This window comes from Centruroides vittatus, unplaced genomic scaffold, assembly GCF_030686945.1.
Source record: "Centruroides vittatus isolate TY-2023 unplaced genomic scaffold, ASM3068694v2 contig_377, whole genome shotgun sequence".
Taxonomy (NCBI): domain Eukaryota; kingdom Metazoa; phylum Arthropoda; class Arachnida; order Scorpiones; family Buthidae; genus Centruroides; species Centruroides vittatus.
The window spans coordinates 548,980-567,854 of record NW_027122198.1 but is presented as its reverse complement, the minus strand read 5'-3'; the positions used below and the strand labels follow the sequence as shown (position 1 = coordinate 567,854).

The following is an 18,875-nucleotide window of genomic DNA, read 5'->3' as shown; positions in this document are numbered from 1 at the left end:
AGTCTGTTCTTTGAATACTAGTCTTGGATACATGTTCTATCAAATGTAAACTGACATTTTAGTGTCATAAACTTGGTTTTTTAGAACGAAAAATAATTCAAAATTTTTGTTTCGTTTTTTTAAATTTTTGTTTCATTTTTTTTTTTTTTGGTGTAAAAAAAAAGTGCTGTAACCTGCATGACAAACTAACTAAAAATTTGCTATTGTACTGAGATTTAAAATAGCATAAATGGCATTTGTAACTTTCAATTCAATGAATATTCCTACTGAGAAAGAACAAGGAAAATTTTTAAAATCTCATGAATGAATTGGGCTCCTAAATAATCTAATTGGAAATCCAATGAATCTAATTAAAATGACAGAATAAAACAAAATGATCAATTGGGTTACTACATTTATTATTGTAAATTTACAATAAGTGTTTAAAGTGATTACCATGGGCTCTGACACATGCCCTATATCTTCTAATAAATGATCACTTAATTTTTCTTGCAAAACCTGCTTTACTGATTTTCCCCACAGCCCTTTTGATTCGCTCCCAAAGCTGCTCAATTGAGGTCATGGAGCTCTTCATATACTTCGGCCTTAAGGCACCCCCAGTAGAAGTTGACAGGGTTAAGGTCCGGGCTACATGGAAGGCTTGCCAAACATCCAATCCATCTATTGGTGTACCTCTCGTTCAGATATTTCCATATATTGCATGCGTAATGCACAGGGCAGCCGTTGTGCTGCAGTCTCATTCCTTTTCTGCGCTCCAATGAAATAGCTTCCAGCAAAGTAGGGAGATCATTTCTTATGAAATCCAAGTATGTCTCAGCCATCAGCGTGCCTGGTAGCTCAAATGGGCAGATAATTTGGCCATTTAAGATCCCAGTCCACAGATTTATTTTAAATTGGTACTGGGATCTATCTTGTCTGATCAAATGTGGATTTGTGAGTTGCCAGCTGTGAAAGTTATGCATATTAAAATATCCATCCTGTTTACAACACGATTCGTCTCTCCACAGAATCTTATTGAAAAATTTGGGATTGTTGTTCATTTCCCTCAGCATTCTTTGGCAAAATGCTACTCTCAAAGAATGGTCTCTTGGTAATAGACACTGTACTCGTTGATAGTGATATGGATGCAGATTTTCCTTTTTTAAAATTCTCTATACTGTTTTGGTGGATATTCCAAGACGTTATGATATAACTCGCACTGAAGTAGCTAGATCAGTTTCAATCTCGTCCAAAACTGTTTCTTCGCTGTGCGTTCTTGGTCTCTTGGAGCTTGTACCACCGACGCCAGTTCCAAGAATTCGACCTTCCACGTACGCATTATGCACTCTAACGAACACATGATAGTTTGGATGCTGTACGTTAGGAAACCTTTCCCAATAGAAAGCTGCTGCTTGACTAGCATTACTGCCATACTCTCCGTAAATAAAATGCATTTGAGCATATTGAAGTGGCATGTATGGTACGCGGTGAGACATTACAATCTACGAATGTAGTATCAAGATTATCAAATCCAAATCACTAGGCAAAATCAAGTCCAAAGTCACAGCCAATTATTGTTTGTGTCACCAGGTAAACAAGTCCAAATCACTAAGCAAATTCAAGTCTGGGGGTTAAAGCACAAAACTGTAAATAATAACTAGTTCAAAGCAGACTAGAAAATGTTGTTGCACAGAGGTAGTATGATGACACACTGGCATCACTCAAGTCAAAACTAGCACCAGTGTGTCATCTCAGTACAATAGGCAAATTATTAGTTAGTTTGCCATGCAGGTTACAGAACTTTTTTTTTACACCGAAAAAAATGAAACAAAAATTTTGAATTATTTTTTGTTCTAAAAAAAACCAAGTCTATGACACTAAAATGGCAGTTTACATTTGATAGAACATGTATCCAAGACTAGTATTCAAAAAACAGATGGAAAAATCCTTGATTTGTGACCATGAAATTGAAAAATGTGAACGAGGGAGTCCATTTTCCAAAAAACTAGAAAATGTCCAATAACTCAAACTATGACACTTTTACTAAACACAATGTTCAATTTTCTGAACAGTCATGATGTCCCCTATCCGCAAGTAACGGATTATCCACTCTTTATGCCACACCCTGTATAAAGTAGTCATTAGGGTTTCTCAAATGGGATCACGGGATCTTGGTTGTTTCTTTAAGCTGGGAAATATCCCGAGAAATTTTTCTTATCCTGGGAAATCCCGCAAATTTCTTAAAGATTCACTTTTTTCTTATTTTGTGTTAAGGTTGAGGAAATTTTGCAAATAAAAGGTATAATCAACTCATAAACTGTCAGAATACATTTGTATTTATTAATTTTAAACCTACTTCTTAGTTTTTTTAATTTTTACTCGTTATGGCATGTCACAAATGGTCAATAATTAACACATAGCTTATTTGTGGCAGGACTCTCAAAATTCTTTACTTGTAATATCTGTAATAATTGTGCTTATGTAATAATTGTCTTAATTTTTAACCAAGCCCAGTAGCTTCAATAACTGCATAATGCCAAGTTGTGCAAATTGGGCCAGGATACAAACGAGTACGAAGTCTGCAAGTATGAAGTTTTTCTTCATAACCTGATTATTAAAGACAAACAAACTGCTGAATTATTGGGCTATGATGTTTCTATTAAAGCAGTCGAGGTAGACAAATAAAGAATACTAGAGAACAAAAGAAGTACTGCAATAAATCTCGAAAACAAACTAGAAATCTTTCAGGATACAAGTGAAAAACACACAATATTTGTCTTCTTTTAAATGCATTAAACACGATTCCAATCACATCAATTAAATCGGAAAAGGCATTCTCGGTAGCAAGACCGTCTCATTACTAAAATAAGAATTAGATTGAGTGATCGGAGTACTGTATTGACCATCTTTGCTTTTTAAAATCTTATAAAAATTTATAATATTTTGTATTATATTTTATTTAAAAAACAAAAATCACCTTCTAAGTTAGAAGTTTGATTTAAGTTCTTTTTTTTAATTTTTAACTCAATTCAAAGCATTTTGTTGTTGTTTGTATGCAGTTTCCAGCAAATTTTAATAATTTTTTCTATTTGTGAAAATGTTTACATAATTCAAAGGTAATTTTTAATATATATCTTACACACCGTTATTAATATGATTTTGGAGGTTGCGGAACGTATTAAATTACTTTAAAAGACGAAAAAGAATTATATCATTTGATTTCATGATAATTTGTATATCTTAAAAATAATTAATTTTGTCCCGGGATTTTCCAGGATCCCGGGAAACAGTTCACTTTTGTCCCGGAACCCCGGGACAAGCAAAAGGCCGGGAAATGAGAAACCCTAGTAATCATCATTGATTATTCAACTGTGAGAGAATAATAAAAATTTTTATATTTTAAAATCAAATAAATCTAAAATAAAGTAGAAAATATTAAATTTATTATACTTTAGAATTTATTATATATCAGAAAAATCAGAATATATTATATTTTAAACTATATATTAATTTACGACATAGTCTTAAATTAATAAATGGTTTAAAATATAATAATTATGAATTTTCTGAATTTATTTTAAAATATTTCAAAGGTTCCCAACACCAACTTACAGTGCATTCCTAAAACAGGCTTCCCACTTATTTTTAAATAAATAACTTAAATAACTGATAGCAGTTTTAACAGAGATACAAGTTTAAAGATGCATATACTCGTATTTTATGAATGTTGGGAATTGTCAGTCTCAATTAGATCTTTATTTCATTCAATTCTTTATATCATCCATTTGTCATCTCATGAAGATTATCATTGTACTGTCCTCAACAAAAACTTGCAATCACCAATCATGTTAATTGCAGTTTAGTACATTAAACTATCTATGATGTTCTATGAATTTGTTGTTATGCTTATTCATGTAAAATTTTTTGAAAGGGCTAGCACATGCTTTGTTAATCTTATTTTCCTATGTCAGTTTAAAAATGATGGGTGACCATAACTTTTTGTCAGATATATTCATAGTACATGATGCATATTGATAAAAAATTTAATTGCAGATTATGATGTATGAACAGTGATCTTGAGATCAGTGTTATAGATGCATTAAGAGTAATATATATTTATTAAAGATAGCTCCAATATTATGTTGTCTTCATTGCATTTTAACTTTTTTAATGGCAGGTTTGGTTTTTGTTTGGTAGGGCCTGACAGCTGGCTTATCCTGGCAAGGTAATCATTTTGAGATTATCAAGTGTAAGAAGTTCTTGTTTGTGCTGTTAAAAGGGTTAAAGTTATTATGTTTAAAATGATATGAGGACTGACATAGGCACAAAGAAAATTTTCCAGGGGAAGGCAAAGCTTGGAGACTAATAAAGTCAATAAATTTTTATATAATTAATTAGTTTTTGGATGTATTTTTCATGAGTAGATTATAGAATACAGTATTTCATCCAAACAAAAAGACAGACAAAGCATCCTATGGTTGACGATGTGAGGTTACATTTCTCAATAAGTTTTATGATTATAATTTGTGGAATTGTGTACTTGATCCTTGAGACGGACAAGTGCCCTGTTTACCCTCCTCCCTCTGCGGATGCCCATGGAAACTGAACTTTCTGATATTTAAAATCAAAAAATATTTGTATATCATAATTAATATAAGAACATTAATAAAGTCTCAACATACAAGTAAATTCATATTTTCATATTAATTCATTCACCATATGTCCTTATTTTATATAGTTTGTTATATAAATGTCTACTAGGACAATCTTATTAATAGGACTTATTGTACTGGTGTTCGGTTTCTGCAATTGAGGAAAACTTATTCAGACAAAGCAATCTTTATTGTTCACCTGGTATTTCACCTGTACACACTTTATTTGTGTTTTGGACCTTCTGGTCCCTCTTCAGCAGGTTTACAAAAAAACAGTGCTAAAAACAAAATTTATAAAAATTTACAATACAATATATTAAGAATACCTGTCAATAATATATAGGTTTTAGCATGACTTACAATTCCTCTTTTGTTAATTATTTCAATATGTAAATAAATACACAGAAGATTTCCTATCATAATACTATAAAGTTAAAACATGCATTTATAAAATTATAATGTTTAAAAGATTTGAAAGGTATTTCACACAACTGTGCCTGCAACAGCAAATGATGAATAACATTTTTACTAGCTTACTCCCTTTATAACTGTTCCAGTCTATTACTCCTGTGGCCTTTCTCTGATATGTGAGGTATGAGGTACTGTGTACATCATTTACCATTTCTGTACAAAATTCAAAAAGTTAAATAAAACTTTTTCTGTATCTGTTTTTTAGAAAATATTTCACATGATGGGGTTTGGAATTAGCATTATAGAATATGAAGGTAAAATTTGGAGGAAATCAAATTTGCCAATTTTGAGTTATGTAATTTCAAAGTTACCAAGTACGATTATGAAACAAGATATCAACTGCTTCGTTTTATTTTCCCGGATGTTATGTATACATAACAAGGAAAGTATTGGATTGTGTCAAATTTGACCAGTTCTTTGCAAATCTCTACATTTTCAGGACTGAACCCAAAAACATTGACAAACATGGCAAAAATTCCATGGATGTATATGTGTGTTGGCATCTAATTCGTTTAATATCTCAGGATGGGCAATGATTAAGAAATAAAATTTGGCATGGTAGCTTGTGTATGAGGGGCATTGATGCTATTAAATTTTGATGGTGACAGGTCAAAGTTTTTTTTAACTCTGCCCTGCCACCATATTGGTGGGAGAAAAAAGGGACTTTTTTCTTTATTTGTTAGTCTCTTTCTTCTCTGTGGGCACTAAGAGGTCCTCTTTTGCAAGCCCACAATGGGGCAGCTGGGTGGTGAGGGATGGAGCAGACATCTGGTCAGACAGACAACCCAAAAATTTCCTGGGGATTTTTCAACCTGTCTGGATTCAATCCTGGGTCCTCCAGATCAGTAGGCTGCCACCTAGACCTCTCAGCCATCCGCCGTCTATTTTCCCCCATCTATTTTAAGATATGTTTAATAGAATCAATAATCGAAATTTGTAAATGTTATTCCAAAAAGATATGCAATTAAGGTAGATTTAATGATCCCTTAATTAATAATAAAACCAAAGCAATTATTTTCTTGATTCTTCAAGAACTTCTTCAACCTCCATTCCCCCACTAATTGACTACAAAAATCTACTAAACACTGATGTGAGAAATCCAATGTAAACAATTTAACGTGGTAACATCAACTTTCACACCAGGGAGTAAATCATTTGTTGAGTTCTCAGCAGTAAAAGCAATGCTATCTCATAACCTTCCGACCTACTATCTCGATTTCTCCAAGTCAATATAATCGGAAACTGCAAGTTTAGACAGTCGTCGCCAGTCCCTCAACGGAATATCATCCCTTATCTAGTGCCTAATTTAGTGCAAACGGATATACCTAGTTCTTGCAGATACTTCCTCGTCTATGGGTACGCATTTTGAAGATGAACTCTATCTCAAGAGACTAAGATACACTGCTACACAATCAAGAACACCTCCCAGGAATGAACATCATCACCCAAGGTATTTATTGCCACATGAATCTCATGTAAACTCTCTCTCACTACCGCTTTCATTTAAAAATCTCTTGAAGTTAAGGCTTAACGAAACTGTAACAAAATTGTAAATTGTATCATGTTGTTTTTGAAACTAAATCGTCATTAGTTGTTAACTTAGTATTCGAGTGATTCGCTTCCAGTTTGCTGTCTCTCAACCCATCTCCATCCCAGATCCGGTTGCCCGTGCATGTGGCCGCTTGTGTGACCAAATCAACATGCCATCTCGGCTTCTGTGTCAATCGGGACACGATGTTGTCAGTCCTGACGAGGCACTAAAGAGGAGCTGACGCTCTGGTCACACTGATAATCGCAGACCCTCGGGTCTAGCCACGTGAAATTTTCTCAAGTTTCTTCCTGCTTCTATCAATTAAGGACCAGTTTCCCACTAGAAAGAAATAATTATAGAAAGTTCCTCATTAGTCCTCCCGAGAAGCATCTCTCTCTGCAGATTGTCCATGTATTTTGTTGTTTTATCCAATTAATAGCTCCTTCCAATGAATTTGCTTAAATAATTTTAAGAATCTTTTTTAGTATCTATTTAAATAATTTAGGATAAAAATGTGTTTAGTACAAGCGAAATAAAAATTATCTTTTGTAATAACATACTATATCAACAAAATTGAATAATTTTATGAAATAGAAGAATTGCATAAAAATTTACTGCAACCTGAATTTCATCATATTTTGTTAAAGTGGCCCAAAAAATATTAAGTCGCCCAAACGTAATAGCCTAGAGCTCTACAAATATCTCAATCCGCTACTCAGCCCATTTCAATCCCGAAACCCAATCGTATTTTACGAGATAAGAGAAAAAAGGGGTAGTCATCATGTAAGGTGACACCAGAAAATGTGTTACTGTTAAAGCCAGCGCCGGATTTACATAAGGGCATTTGGGACCTGTGCCCAGGGCCCCCACTAAACTAAAAAAAAAAATTATGTTTAAACATAATTTTAATAATAGAAAAAAAATTATGTTTAAACATAATTTTTTTTCTATTACCGCGACAGCCTAGTGTGGTCTAATCATGAGGGCAACAGGCAGAGACAACCAAACCCGGGAAAAAACCTATGAAACATCGGAAAATTTCGGGAAAAAATTTCACATAGGTAGTTTTCAGTTAAATTAAAATAATTAGTTTTACACAATAAAATATATGTATGTTAACAATAACCTTATTTTAAAATGAAATTTACAACTTCCTAGTTCAAATCTAATTGAAAGTACAGTATTTTGTGTAAATTTTCTAAATCATCAAATTTGCCTACTCTTAAAGGGGGGACCCCCACCGAATTTGTGCCCAGGGCCCCTGGATTGGTAAATCCGGCCTTGGTTAAAGCAAAGTCACATTGACCAGATTAGAGTCGTTCTTGGTCTATTGTTCTTTTAGAGCACGGAGGCACTTCGATCTAACACACAAAAAACCGTTTTTATATCCCAATACGAACAGATGCCACTGACCCCGAAATACAAGCCAACCTCGTAAGGCCAAATTGGTAAAAATGTCTGATCAAATTCAACACCTTCGCAACCTGGAAGCGTTAGAAATATATAAATACGGCCTGGCCGGCAACTGTATTAATGCAAAGGATGCCGCTAATATTTCGTATGCATGGGGGCTGTGAAAAAACGGGAACAATAGCAAGTAGCTAACGTTTCTACACCAGTAATTACATCTTATTATTTGTGTGTGGTGATGTAAGGATATTTTTATCACTATTAGCACGTATGGCGAAAATTTTCCAATGTTTAAATATTTGGGAATTTAAAATAATTTTTAAACACTTTCGAATTTATGCTGGTCAATAGCTTGATGAAGACCAAGTTTGTGGTCTAAAACGTTCGTTTTGTCTAAATCTGTACGTACTGAGATATAAAAAAGGTTATTTGAGTGTTGATTTATCCTTCCCAGAAGCTTTTGAACCAGTTCACATACGCATATGACAGTTCGGACAGAATTTCCACTTCGAATTACGAAGTAGCCGTATTTCGAACTAACCGAATTCCCTAACGTGTAAATCTCTATATCCCCGGCCGGAACAAAAGTTCGAAATTCCAACTAACGGAATTTCGAACTAAGTTCGAATTAATGCGGATTTCCTGTACTAACATTTATTGTTCAAAAACTGCGCAAGGAAGAAACTAGATTTATTGCTAATTCATAGACTTTTCTACCCGTCTGGATTTAATCTCGGATGCTTCAGAGTGGTAATTAACCGCTCGGCTATTATGAATGAATATCGGAAAAGTTAACTTTTATAATTAAACAGTTTAATTGAATAAATATTTTAATTTTTTGTTTTCATTTCTAAAAAAACTTACTTATAGAAAACCTTAAAGTTGAATTAAAAAGTATTTTTTTTTTACTCTTTCTGCCCTGTGTGCATAAGAAGGCCTCTTTTAGCAAGCCCATTATGAATTCGGTCAGGCCCACAATGTGGCGACCGGGTGGTGATGAACGGCGCCCGACATATCTGAACGGACTACCACCCGAAAAATTGTTGAGGCTTTTTTGACCCGTCCAGAGCTGTAGGCTGCTACCTTGCAATCCAGCCGTCTAATTAGAAAGTATTAATAGGTTATTATAAATTAGTATGATCGAAAATCATGCAAAGTATAGAGAGAAAATTCTTATAATGATCTTTTTATCTTATTACAAATAAAGTACATTTAAGATTAATTTATAAGCTCATAGTTTATGAATTTATTTACGTTGTAATTTACGTATTATTAATAATAATTTATTTAAAATAAATATGTCAATATCATTTTCAATATGTTGTAAAAATATATCATATAATTTAAAAATCTCAAAATATATGTGAAATGCAGATGGCGCTGGAAGTGGCGGTTGAATCGTATGGGGAACGTGATGTGAGCATATTCGTTCTTTTTAATGTAAGTAGATGTCACCTAGACGAAATAAGTTATATCGTAGACGTTTTCGTAGTGTACAGAATGATATTTTGGCTGTAGATGAAGATATTAAACCGGCGTATATTTGGGATGTTTACAACGCTACGTCGCAAGAAGTGAAGGAATACTTGAATGAATTGCACGTGGCTTCCATCATCCATAACCCTTTACAAGTACTAAGAGTGAAAGATACATTAATGGTCACGTGGCCAATTCGTCTCGTTAATTACTTGCAAAATATAATCGTAGAGGACGATTGTACTTTCGTCGACATCACCAATAATACTGCTCCGTCTGTATTAAAAGAATATAAAAATTTACAAGCCATTGAAGATATGGTGGAAAATGTGATAAAACAGTTAAAAGAAATAATAAATCTGTCTCTCGATTCTGAATTGGAAATTATATGTGATACTAAATGGAATCTTACCTCGTTATTTGGTATTTTATCTGGATATCCAGTTGTTTATTGGTATGATTGTGAAATGGAAAAAAGTACGTCCATTTCTTGTCTGTTTACGTCCACATTGAAAATTTATCATGTCTGGGCCAGCGGTTCTGCCGGGAAACCAAATCACAGGATATATTCCTTTAGCATTCCGGAAAGTCTGGTCGCGGAAGTCCGTCGCCATGTGTCCACCTGGTTCGACAAGCTTGTTTCTAGAGTGAGAGACACAAATGGTGTTTTCGAGTCTCTACAACTCACTCGCAAGGTGACAGAACTATATTCTGTAGCATTGTGATAGATTACATTTTGTATACAATATTTTTTAATTTAAATTTATATATTTGGAATACAGAATTTAATAAATGGTCCTTATTACATTATGAGAAAATAATTCATTTTTTAATGTAATTTTTATGTACCGTTGGTAATGGTAATCTCTGTTTGTTATATTTTTTCAAGAAATCTGGTCATCCAGATAATTTTATACATTCTGTTAAAAGTTGTAGTCAAATTGTCATACCATCAAATACTTTTTAATATAAGAAATAACTGTTTTGTAGTTGTCGAGACCGAGAAAATTATTTGTATTTAAAAATTAAATATCGAGCATTTGAAACAATGAAATAATGTAAAACTTCGAGATGGTCTACAGATGTCACGTTAGCAAAAATATGATTTGATTTGATATAATTGTGTTTTTTTAATAATTTATGTAACAAAAACATATTTGCACAACTTGATAATGCCTGGAAATTTCAAAATATGTAAATTATAGTTGTATACATAGTCATTTATAGTATTATAATGTCAAAATATAAGTATTTAATGCTATTGACAAGTACTCTAATGCCACAGGATGCTTGTAACATTCCATTTACAATATGAAGTCTGTGCTATGTGAAGTGTTAAAAAAAAATTATATAAATATATGTATAGAGAGAGCAGTTTATAATTTTTCACATGTATATCTATAGTGTAAAATAAATATTTTTTCACATATTTAAGAATATAATTATATATATATATAATATGTAAAACAATTAAGCTGTAATAAAGCAAAGAAAATTTAAATAAAAAAATGACCTGAAATTTATTGCTAAATTATTTTTGTTAATTGTCATTTTTAATATTGACTTTTTATAAAGACATTTTAAATAAAATTATAAAAAAATTAAATATTCCAATTTTTAAATTTTAGACAAAAAAAAAATTTATAAAGTATATAATTTTTTTATTTAGAAAAATTTATGATTTGCAAAAAAATTAAAATCGATAATTTAAAATAATAAATATAACTAAAATGGAAAAAAAGAAGAAAAATGCGAATGAATATAAATGAGTATTTTTGGCGGATATTGGGCTATAGCTATCGCTGGTGTGTTTTGGTTTAATTTGATAATGTCGGAAATCTGTTTTGGTTCGGGTTAAGATTTGTGTTTAGCCATTCGGTGAGGAATATCGGTCGAAAGGAAGGAATTTTTTTTCGAGTGAAAATGTAGGAAAAAAGCAATTATTCGGGAGAAGATGGTCTCCTTCCTCTTTTCCTTTTTTCTCTTCATTTCTTTCCTCGAAGGTAACGTGATCTGACTATCATTTATATTGACTTCTCCATCATTTACTCATTCAATTCTCCTCCTTAATTTCTACAAATATACAAATTCTTTTTTATTATAAACTAATATTAAATTTCTTTATTTGCATAAATAACGACCATCTTTATTTTTTAATATTCTATTCAATATATGCGAATAAATATTAATTCAAAAATCTAATAAATTTCATTAATTTGATCTAATAAAATTAATTTTTTAATTAAATTATTTCGATTATTTCATTTACCGTTTGTTTTTGTTATAATTTTTACAAATTTGTTTCTTTTTTTTATTTTATTTACACTTAACGAATTAAATACATTTTATAATTGCTTCCCTCCAGAAGTATGTGACTTTTGTATATTTCGATATATATAAATTAATTTCAGTCATATATTTTAATTATATAATTAATAGTGATTTATAAGTTGCTTGTACAAATAATTAATTTGGCACCATGTCGAAGAAATTATTTATTTTTACTTACGGTACCTTTGGCCGTGTGTGAGAATTTCCCAAATGTGTTGGCATCGGCGGTGCCCAAACCATGGCTTCTGGGCCAGATCTGGCTCGTGAGTGTATTTGACGTGTTGCTTATAAATTATAGAAATAGCCCTATATCTTGGTATGTGTGGAATGTATGAAATATTTGTGGCCTACCTACTTATACTTGTGTAATTTGTCTTACTGATTGAAAAGTTTGGGTCCTGTTATAATGTGTCATCGCCTTCCCAGATTTTCTGAACTTTTGTCTTAAAATTTTCAAAATATCATCTGTTTCCTTTTAGCAGTAATTTTGTGCCGTAAACTAGTGACTGGCTTCAAACTTAGTTCTTGGTATTGTTGTTTATTTAATTATTGTACTGGAAGTTATTGAACTAAACTCTAAAGCAAAGCAAAAATTAGTACTGGCACGTATGTTAATTGGTTTTGAGTTCTAAGTGATAAAATTCTTATTTGAGAAGATACAAAACTTCTATTAAATATTTAAAGAAATGTCTGTGATAAGGCATTTTTCTATTTACGCTCATTTATTCTCATTTTACTAAAATCAAATTAAACGTTACGGTAGGAGTCCGGCTGTAACGTTTGATTAGTAATATTTATTGAGGTGTTTGTATAGGCCAGATGGCCGAGTTGTCAAGGTGGCAGCCTACCGCTCTGGGGGACCCAGGATCGAATCTGAACGGGTCGAATAATCCCCAGGAATTTTTCGGGGGTGGTCTGTTCGGATATGTCGGGCCCCGTCCCTCACCACCCAGTTGCCCCATTGTGGGCCTGGCCGAACCCATAACGGGCTTTCTAAAAGAGGCCCTCTTATGCACACAGGGTGGAAAGAGTTAAAAAAAAAAAAAAAAAAAAAAAAAAGGTGTTTGTATATCTAATTTTACTAAAATCATTTATTGTGTTTGCCTGAATCTAAAATTTTACTCATTTAAAAACAATTAATTTTAGGTGTTGTAAATCTGTTAAAATATATAATAATTGGCAATTAATAGAGTAGTTTTTGTTTCAGATAAATGTTCATAATTATTTGTATATTCTTTTAGAAAGAGAAACTAAAAAAAAAAAACACTTAAATTAAATCGTGTTTAATTACGTTCCTAATTAATTTACATTATTTTTCCACTTTTTATTTTTATGTAACCTTTGAAAAAGTTTGTATTAAAGCTTTGAACAAATAGCAAGTTCCAATCAACAATAATAATTTCTGTTTGTTAGATTTTTTTTTTATTGAAAGATGAAATATTGACATCTTTTTCAGATAATGAAGTTAAGATCCTAATATTACACACACAACAATGATAGCAAACAGAATTCCATTACGGAAATAATTGTGGAGTCTAAAAATGATATGTGCATATAGAATGACAATCAACAGTTGAAAATAATGTTTTTGTTTTATGTTTAAACATGAATTGATTTTCTTTTTTATAGGAATCACAGAATTTATTTTGTAAAGATTTTTTGAAAAACTATTAAATAAAAGATCAAACTTATATGTAAATGTACAATTTCATTTAATGTTAGGGACTGTTTGAATTTTTCTTTACAGTTCTTCCAGTTATCAGGCAAGCAGAAAAATTTATAAGTAGATATGAAAAATAATAATCTCTATAGAATACAATTTTAAAACAATTATCTTATTGTAAAAATTACATTTTCTGGTTTGTTTTTAAAATTATAACACTTATTGCTATGATAATAGATTAAAGTATAATGATTTTCTCACCGTTCATTCAATTGTTATTTAACAATTGCTTTGTTGAATGTATATAGTTTCTTAAAGTTAAACTATTTTTAAAATTAGTTTAAATTTGGATAAATTTAATGAATTTACAAAATTTAGCATATTATTTTATTCTTTGGCACAATATAAAAGGAAGGAATCTTTAAATCTGTGCTTTTGCACAAAGACAAATTTAAAGATTTTTTATATATATTTACTAGTTTTGCAAATTAAGAAAGATTACTTTAAAATTAACAAAAAGTTTGTTAATCTTAAAGTAAAAAATATATCAACTTAGGAAAAAATTTAATTAAAATATTACAAAATAACACATTTAAAATGTTATACAAAAATAATGTATTCTAGAGATTTTTCTTTTTACATATATAAATTTTATTAAAAAAAAGCAAAGAAGTTTTTAGCAGGTTGCAATCAGCATTCAAATTTTGTAAGATGATTATTTGGATGATGATATTAATTGTTCTTGTCTTCTCTTAAAATATATTTGATTCTGGAAGATTTAATCGATGATTATAAAAAATGACTTGTTTCATAATGAAATCACTTAATTTATTGAAGAGTTTAAGTTTATTGATCTTCTTGTTTTTAAACTTACCTGTTTGTTATCACCACATTTCTTATTTTTTGAAGAAGAGAATGATGATAATGAATTGAAAAGTTGCAAAATTATCCAGTATTTAATTTAAAAAAAACTCCATCAAACATACATCTGACAAGGAGACCCTACGGCTTTGGGGAAACGGATTTTGATGGTTTTCGGTGTGGAGGTAGTACACTGTGTGAGTGTACTACCTGTAAAATACTAAAGTGCAATACACAAATGCAATCGAGAAAAATGAACTCAAAGTTTTTTAGCACTTTATGTATAAGTTATGCGTACTATCGCTCAAGCGCGCTGTGGCGTGAGTGGTAACGCTCCTGACTCGTGCGCTTGCGTTCTCGGGTTCAATTCTCTTGTATATAATTTTTTTTATTCATAAATTCTTATAATGTATTTATTTTTTATTATTTATTTATTTTAATTTAATTTCTACTGTTTCAAGCCTAATATTTGTACTTCGAAAACCCACCTTTTTCAAGTTGAGAGAGAACTATTAACACTTATGCCGGGTTTGAACATGGGTCTAGAGTCTTTTTCACTCACTCTTTAACTCTTTGTTGACCAATTTCCACGACCCCTTTTTTTTTTTTAACTCTTTCCGCCCTGTGGGCACTAAGAGGGCCTCTTTTAGTAGGCCCATTATGGGTTCGGCCAGGCCCACAATGGGGCGACCGGGTGGTGAGGGACGGGGCCCGACATATCCGAACGGACCACCCCCCGAAAAATTCCTGGGGATTTCTCGACCCGTTTGGATTCGATCCCGGGTCCCCCAGAGCGGTAGTCTGCCACCTTGACCGCTCGGCCATCCGGCCTTCCACGACCCCTTGTTTACTTTTAGTTTGTAAAACGACCGAGGGCGATACTGGTAGGTCAGGAATATTATTTTAAAAAATTCACCAAAAATCAAATCATCATTATATTCGTATGAAAGAAAATCGCGTACATTTATTAACTGCTTCGAAATTTCCTTCTATACACTCTTCTTGAGCAGAAATCAATTCGTTATCAATTATAAATGTTTTTTCATTCAACACATCCAATGTATTATTGTATAATTCTGTGCCTATCAGCATAGCATCTTCAGATAGTGTATCAGAAGATGCCTAATATTAAATTATTTTCAAAAAGCAAACTCTCATAATACACTACTCCATCTTTTAGCCGCTGCTTCAATACATCACTGTATAAAGAGTGATCATCTACAGTTTTTTCAACACAACATGAAGAACTTGCTTCTCTTGATGACATTTTTGTAATTATAAAATAACTTTTCAAAATAAATTTTACTGCACAAATACGTCTATTCGTGTTGAAATTCAGAAATGAACTGTTATATAGAGCTGTACATAACAATATTCTATGTCTTTCTAGCGTAGTGCTAAAAATAACTAGACAATGTTAATTTTGACAAAAAGTTACAAATTATCAAGTTTAAATGTCAGTTGAGATATATATATATATTTTCTTATTAATTTCTCTAATAAAATATATTGAAAAATGTCGTATTTAAAACTAAAGATATTAATAAATGTACGCGATTTTCTTTCATACGAATATAATGATGATTTGATTTTTGGTGAATTTTTTAAAATAATATTCCTGACCGACCAGTATCGCCCTCGGTCGTTTTACAAACTAAAAGTAAACAAGGGGTCATGGAAATTGGTCAACAAAGAGTTAAAGAGTGAGTGAAAAAGACTCTAGACCCATGTTCAAACCCGGCATAAGTGTTAATAGTTCAATAAAATAAAACACTTACTGGAATATAAACATAATGAAAACTAAACACCTTGGTATTTCCAGCAAACAAGTAAAATTTATTAAAATAAAAACGTTTTCGACTATTTTTAATAGTCCTCTTCAGTTACTCTTAAATTGAAAATAGAACATAAAATAGAATGCTTCTTTAAACAGAATTAGAACAATAAATAGAATGCCAGCAATAAAAGAAGCATTCTAATTTATGTTCTATTTTCAATTTAAGAGTAACTGAAGAGGACTATTAAAAATAGTCGAAAACGTTTTTATTTTAATAAATTTTACTTGTTTGCTGGAAATACCAAGGTGTTTAGTTTTCATTGTGTTAATAGTTCTCTCTCAACTTGAAAAAGGTGGGTTTTCGAAGTAAAAATATTAGGCTTGAAACAGTAGAAATTAAATTAAAATAAATAAATAATAAAAAATAAATACATTATAAGAATTTATGAATAAAAAACAAATTATACACAAGAGAATTGAACCCGAGAACGCAAGCGCACGAGTCAGGAGCGTTACCACTCACGCCACAGTGCGCTCGAGCGATAGTACGCATAACTTATACATAAAGTGCTAAAAAACTTTGAGTTCATTTTTCTCGATTGCATTTGAGTATTGCACTTTAGTATTTTACAGGTAGTACACTCACACGGTGTACTACCTCCACACCGAAAACCATCAAAATCCGTTTCCCCAAAGCCGTAGGGTCTCCTTGTGAGTTTAAATAATGTGTTTTGTAATAATATATAATTTTTTAAAAGCAAATCAAGATAGTTTATTTGATTAAATATTTTCAGGCAAATATACCATTTTTAACAGAGAGCAGTGTTAAAATCATATATTTGAAGCTTAACACACTAGAATGCATTATTAAATTTTTCATTAACATGAAAATATTACAAACAATTATAATGAGGTAGGCTATGATATATCATACATATTATATTATTGTTAGATATTTGTTGAATTAAATATTGGATACTTTTTATTATTTAATTAAAACTTATTTTTTTCTATATTATGTAATTCATTTTTTATCTGAAAAATTTTATGGATCTGAATTTATTATTCATAGCTATACTGCAAAGATAAACTGTTTGGAAAGTTAAATGTCTTCATATATTATCTTAATTATTAAACATATAGGCCTAGTATGTTATATTTTAAATTATTTTTATTTATTAAGAAATACTAAAGTTTCTTTATTTGTATATGATTCCTATTACATAACATTGTATTTTATATCAGCATAAACATGTTATGGTAATTAAATTTTATGAAATCATACTTTAAACAGAAATAACTTTAAAATGTAATTTTATTTAGTAAAGTAGTTTCAGAAAAATAAAATTTTGTTGAACACACACTATAATATGAAAATTGATTATTTCAGTAAATAGATAAAAATGTAAACAGTAATTTATGTATATATTTATTAGATAATGCTGAAGAGGCAATTTATCTTTTCTCAAAAACAAATATACAAAAATCACTAGAATTCAGCCAATTAACTATTGATCTCTTCTCTCTCTTAAAGCTCTTCTTTGGATAAGAAATTGATTTTATAAAATTTACAAACCTGAGCATAAACAACCTTTCCAATTACTATAATACAATAAAAATGAAAATTATCTTTCTCATAAAGTAATACAAATAAACAGCTATCTTGATTTTTTAAGTATTTTTTAATATTTATGTCAGTTTTGTATTATTCTTGACATCACTTTAATATTGCTATATGGAATTTTTAATAAATATATATTTATAATCATTGGATGAAGAAATATAAAACATATTGGTTGTTGTTATCCTATTCAGTTTTAAAACATTCAAATGTTAAAATTGTTTGTGCGGAAAAAATGTTTTTCATCACTTAACCTACAAGAAATAATAAGTCTAAAATTAGCCAACTCTGGACTATGTTAAGAAAGAAATGCTTTTGAATTAAAAAAAAAAACAGTTTTTATTATTGAAACTAGAAATTTTTTAAATATATGTTTAAACATCTTATGATAATGTATTAAATCTTTCAAGTAAATAATAATTGTCTAAATATTCTTGAAGATAGATGTAAATCTGAAGTATCTAAGCTTTTGGTTTTTTTGTTTTACAGTTCATTAAACCAAGTATATTTTTTGTACTTAATAATAATACTTAATAATTATATTACTTAATAATAATTGAAAAAATAATCTAAATTGTTTAGTAATTGTATTACTTTTAATCATATGAGCATTAGAACAGTAATATATGAATGAAAAAAGATATTTAAATTTTTTCAGTGTTCAATTATGTTTTTGAAATTTTCAAAATAGAATACAATTCACATAATTTAATTGATGTGTAATGAGATATTTTTACTGCTTTGAACACAATAGTTGCACAAACAAAGTGCAATAAATTAATACACTTGGCAGTTTTTCTCATCTTTTATTTAGTTGACTAGTTGATTTAGTTTAGTTATTTAGTCAACTAAATAAAAGATGAGAAAAACTGCCAAGTGTATTAATTTATTGCACTTTATTATGTTCAAAGCAGCAACAAAGTTTACAGCACAGTTTCAGATTATTAAAAGAAAACAAGATACTTTTACATTTGCATGTATTGTTAAGAGCCTTTAGAGGTGCCTTTGATTATGCCTGGTGGCCTTCTGTCCTGCACACATTACATGCTCATCACTGCCCTCAAAATCTTTACAAAATTCTTCAATCCTAGCTTATCAACAGG

At 30.6% G+C, this 18,875-nt stretch overlaps 2 protein-coding genes across 9 annotated transcripts in view; both read left to right on the top strand.

The window, feature by feature from the left end:
- Nucleotides 1–9,428: 9,428 nt before the first annotated feature.
- LOC136975692 (UPF0739 protein C1orf74 homolog) lies at nt 9,429–11,021 on the top strand. The gene has a single exon (XM_067270793.1). It carries the CDS (start codon nt 9,492–9,494, stop codon nt 10,242–10,244), a length of 753 nt encoding a protein of 250 aa, XP_067126894.1. The 5' UTR covers nt 9,429–9,491; the 3' UTR covers nt 10,245–11,021.
- Nucleotides 11,022–11,340: 319 nt separating this feature from the next.
- The window catches only part of LOC136975640 (nephrin-like), a 120,168-nt gene continuing 112,633 nt past the window's right edge, over nt 11,341–18,875 (top strand). For 7 of the 8 annotated variants that reach the window (XM_067270719.1, XM_067270718.1, XM_067270717.1 and 4 more), the window contains exon 1: nt 11,341–11,522. In XM_067270719.1, coding sequence (XP_067126820.1) covers nt 11,474–11,522 — 49 coding nt within the window. In that variant the 5' untranslated portion in view covers nt 11,341–11,473. The remainder of the gene's footprint in view (nt 11,523–18,875) is intronic. The other variant, XM_067270721.1, reaches the window with a different exon arrangement.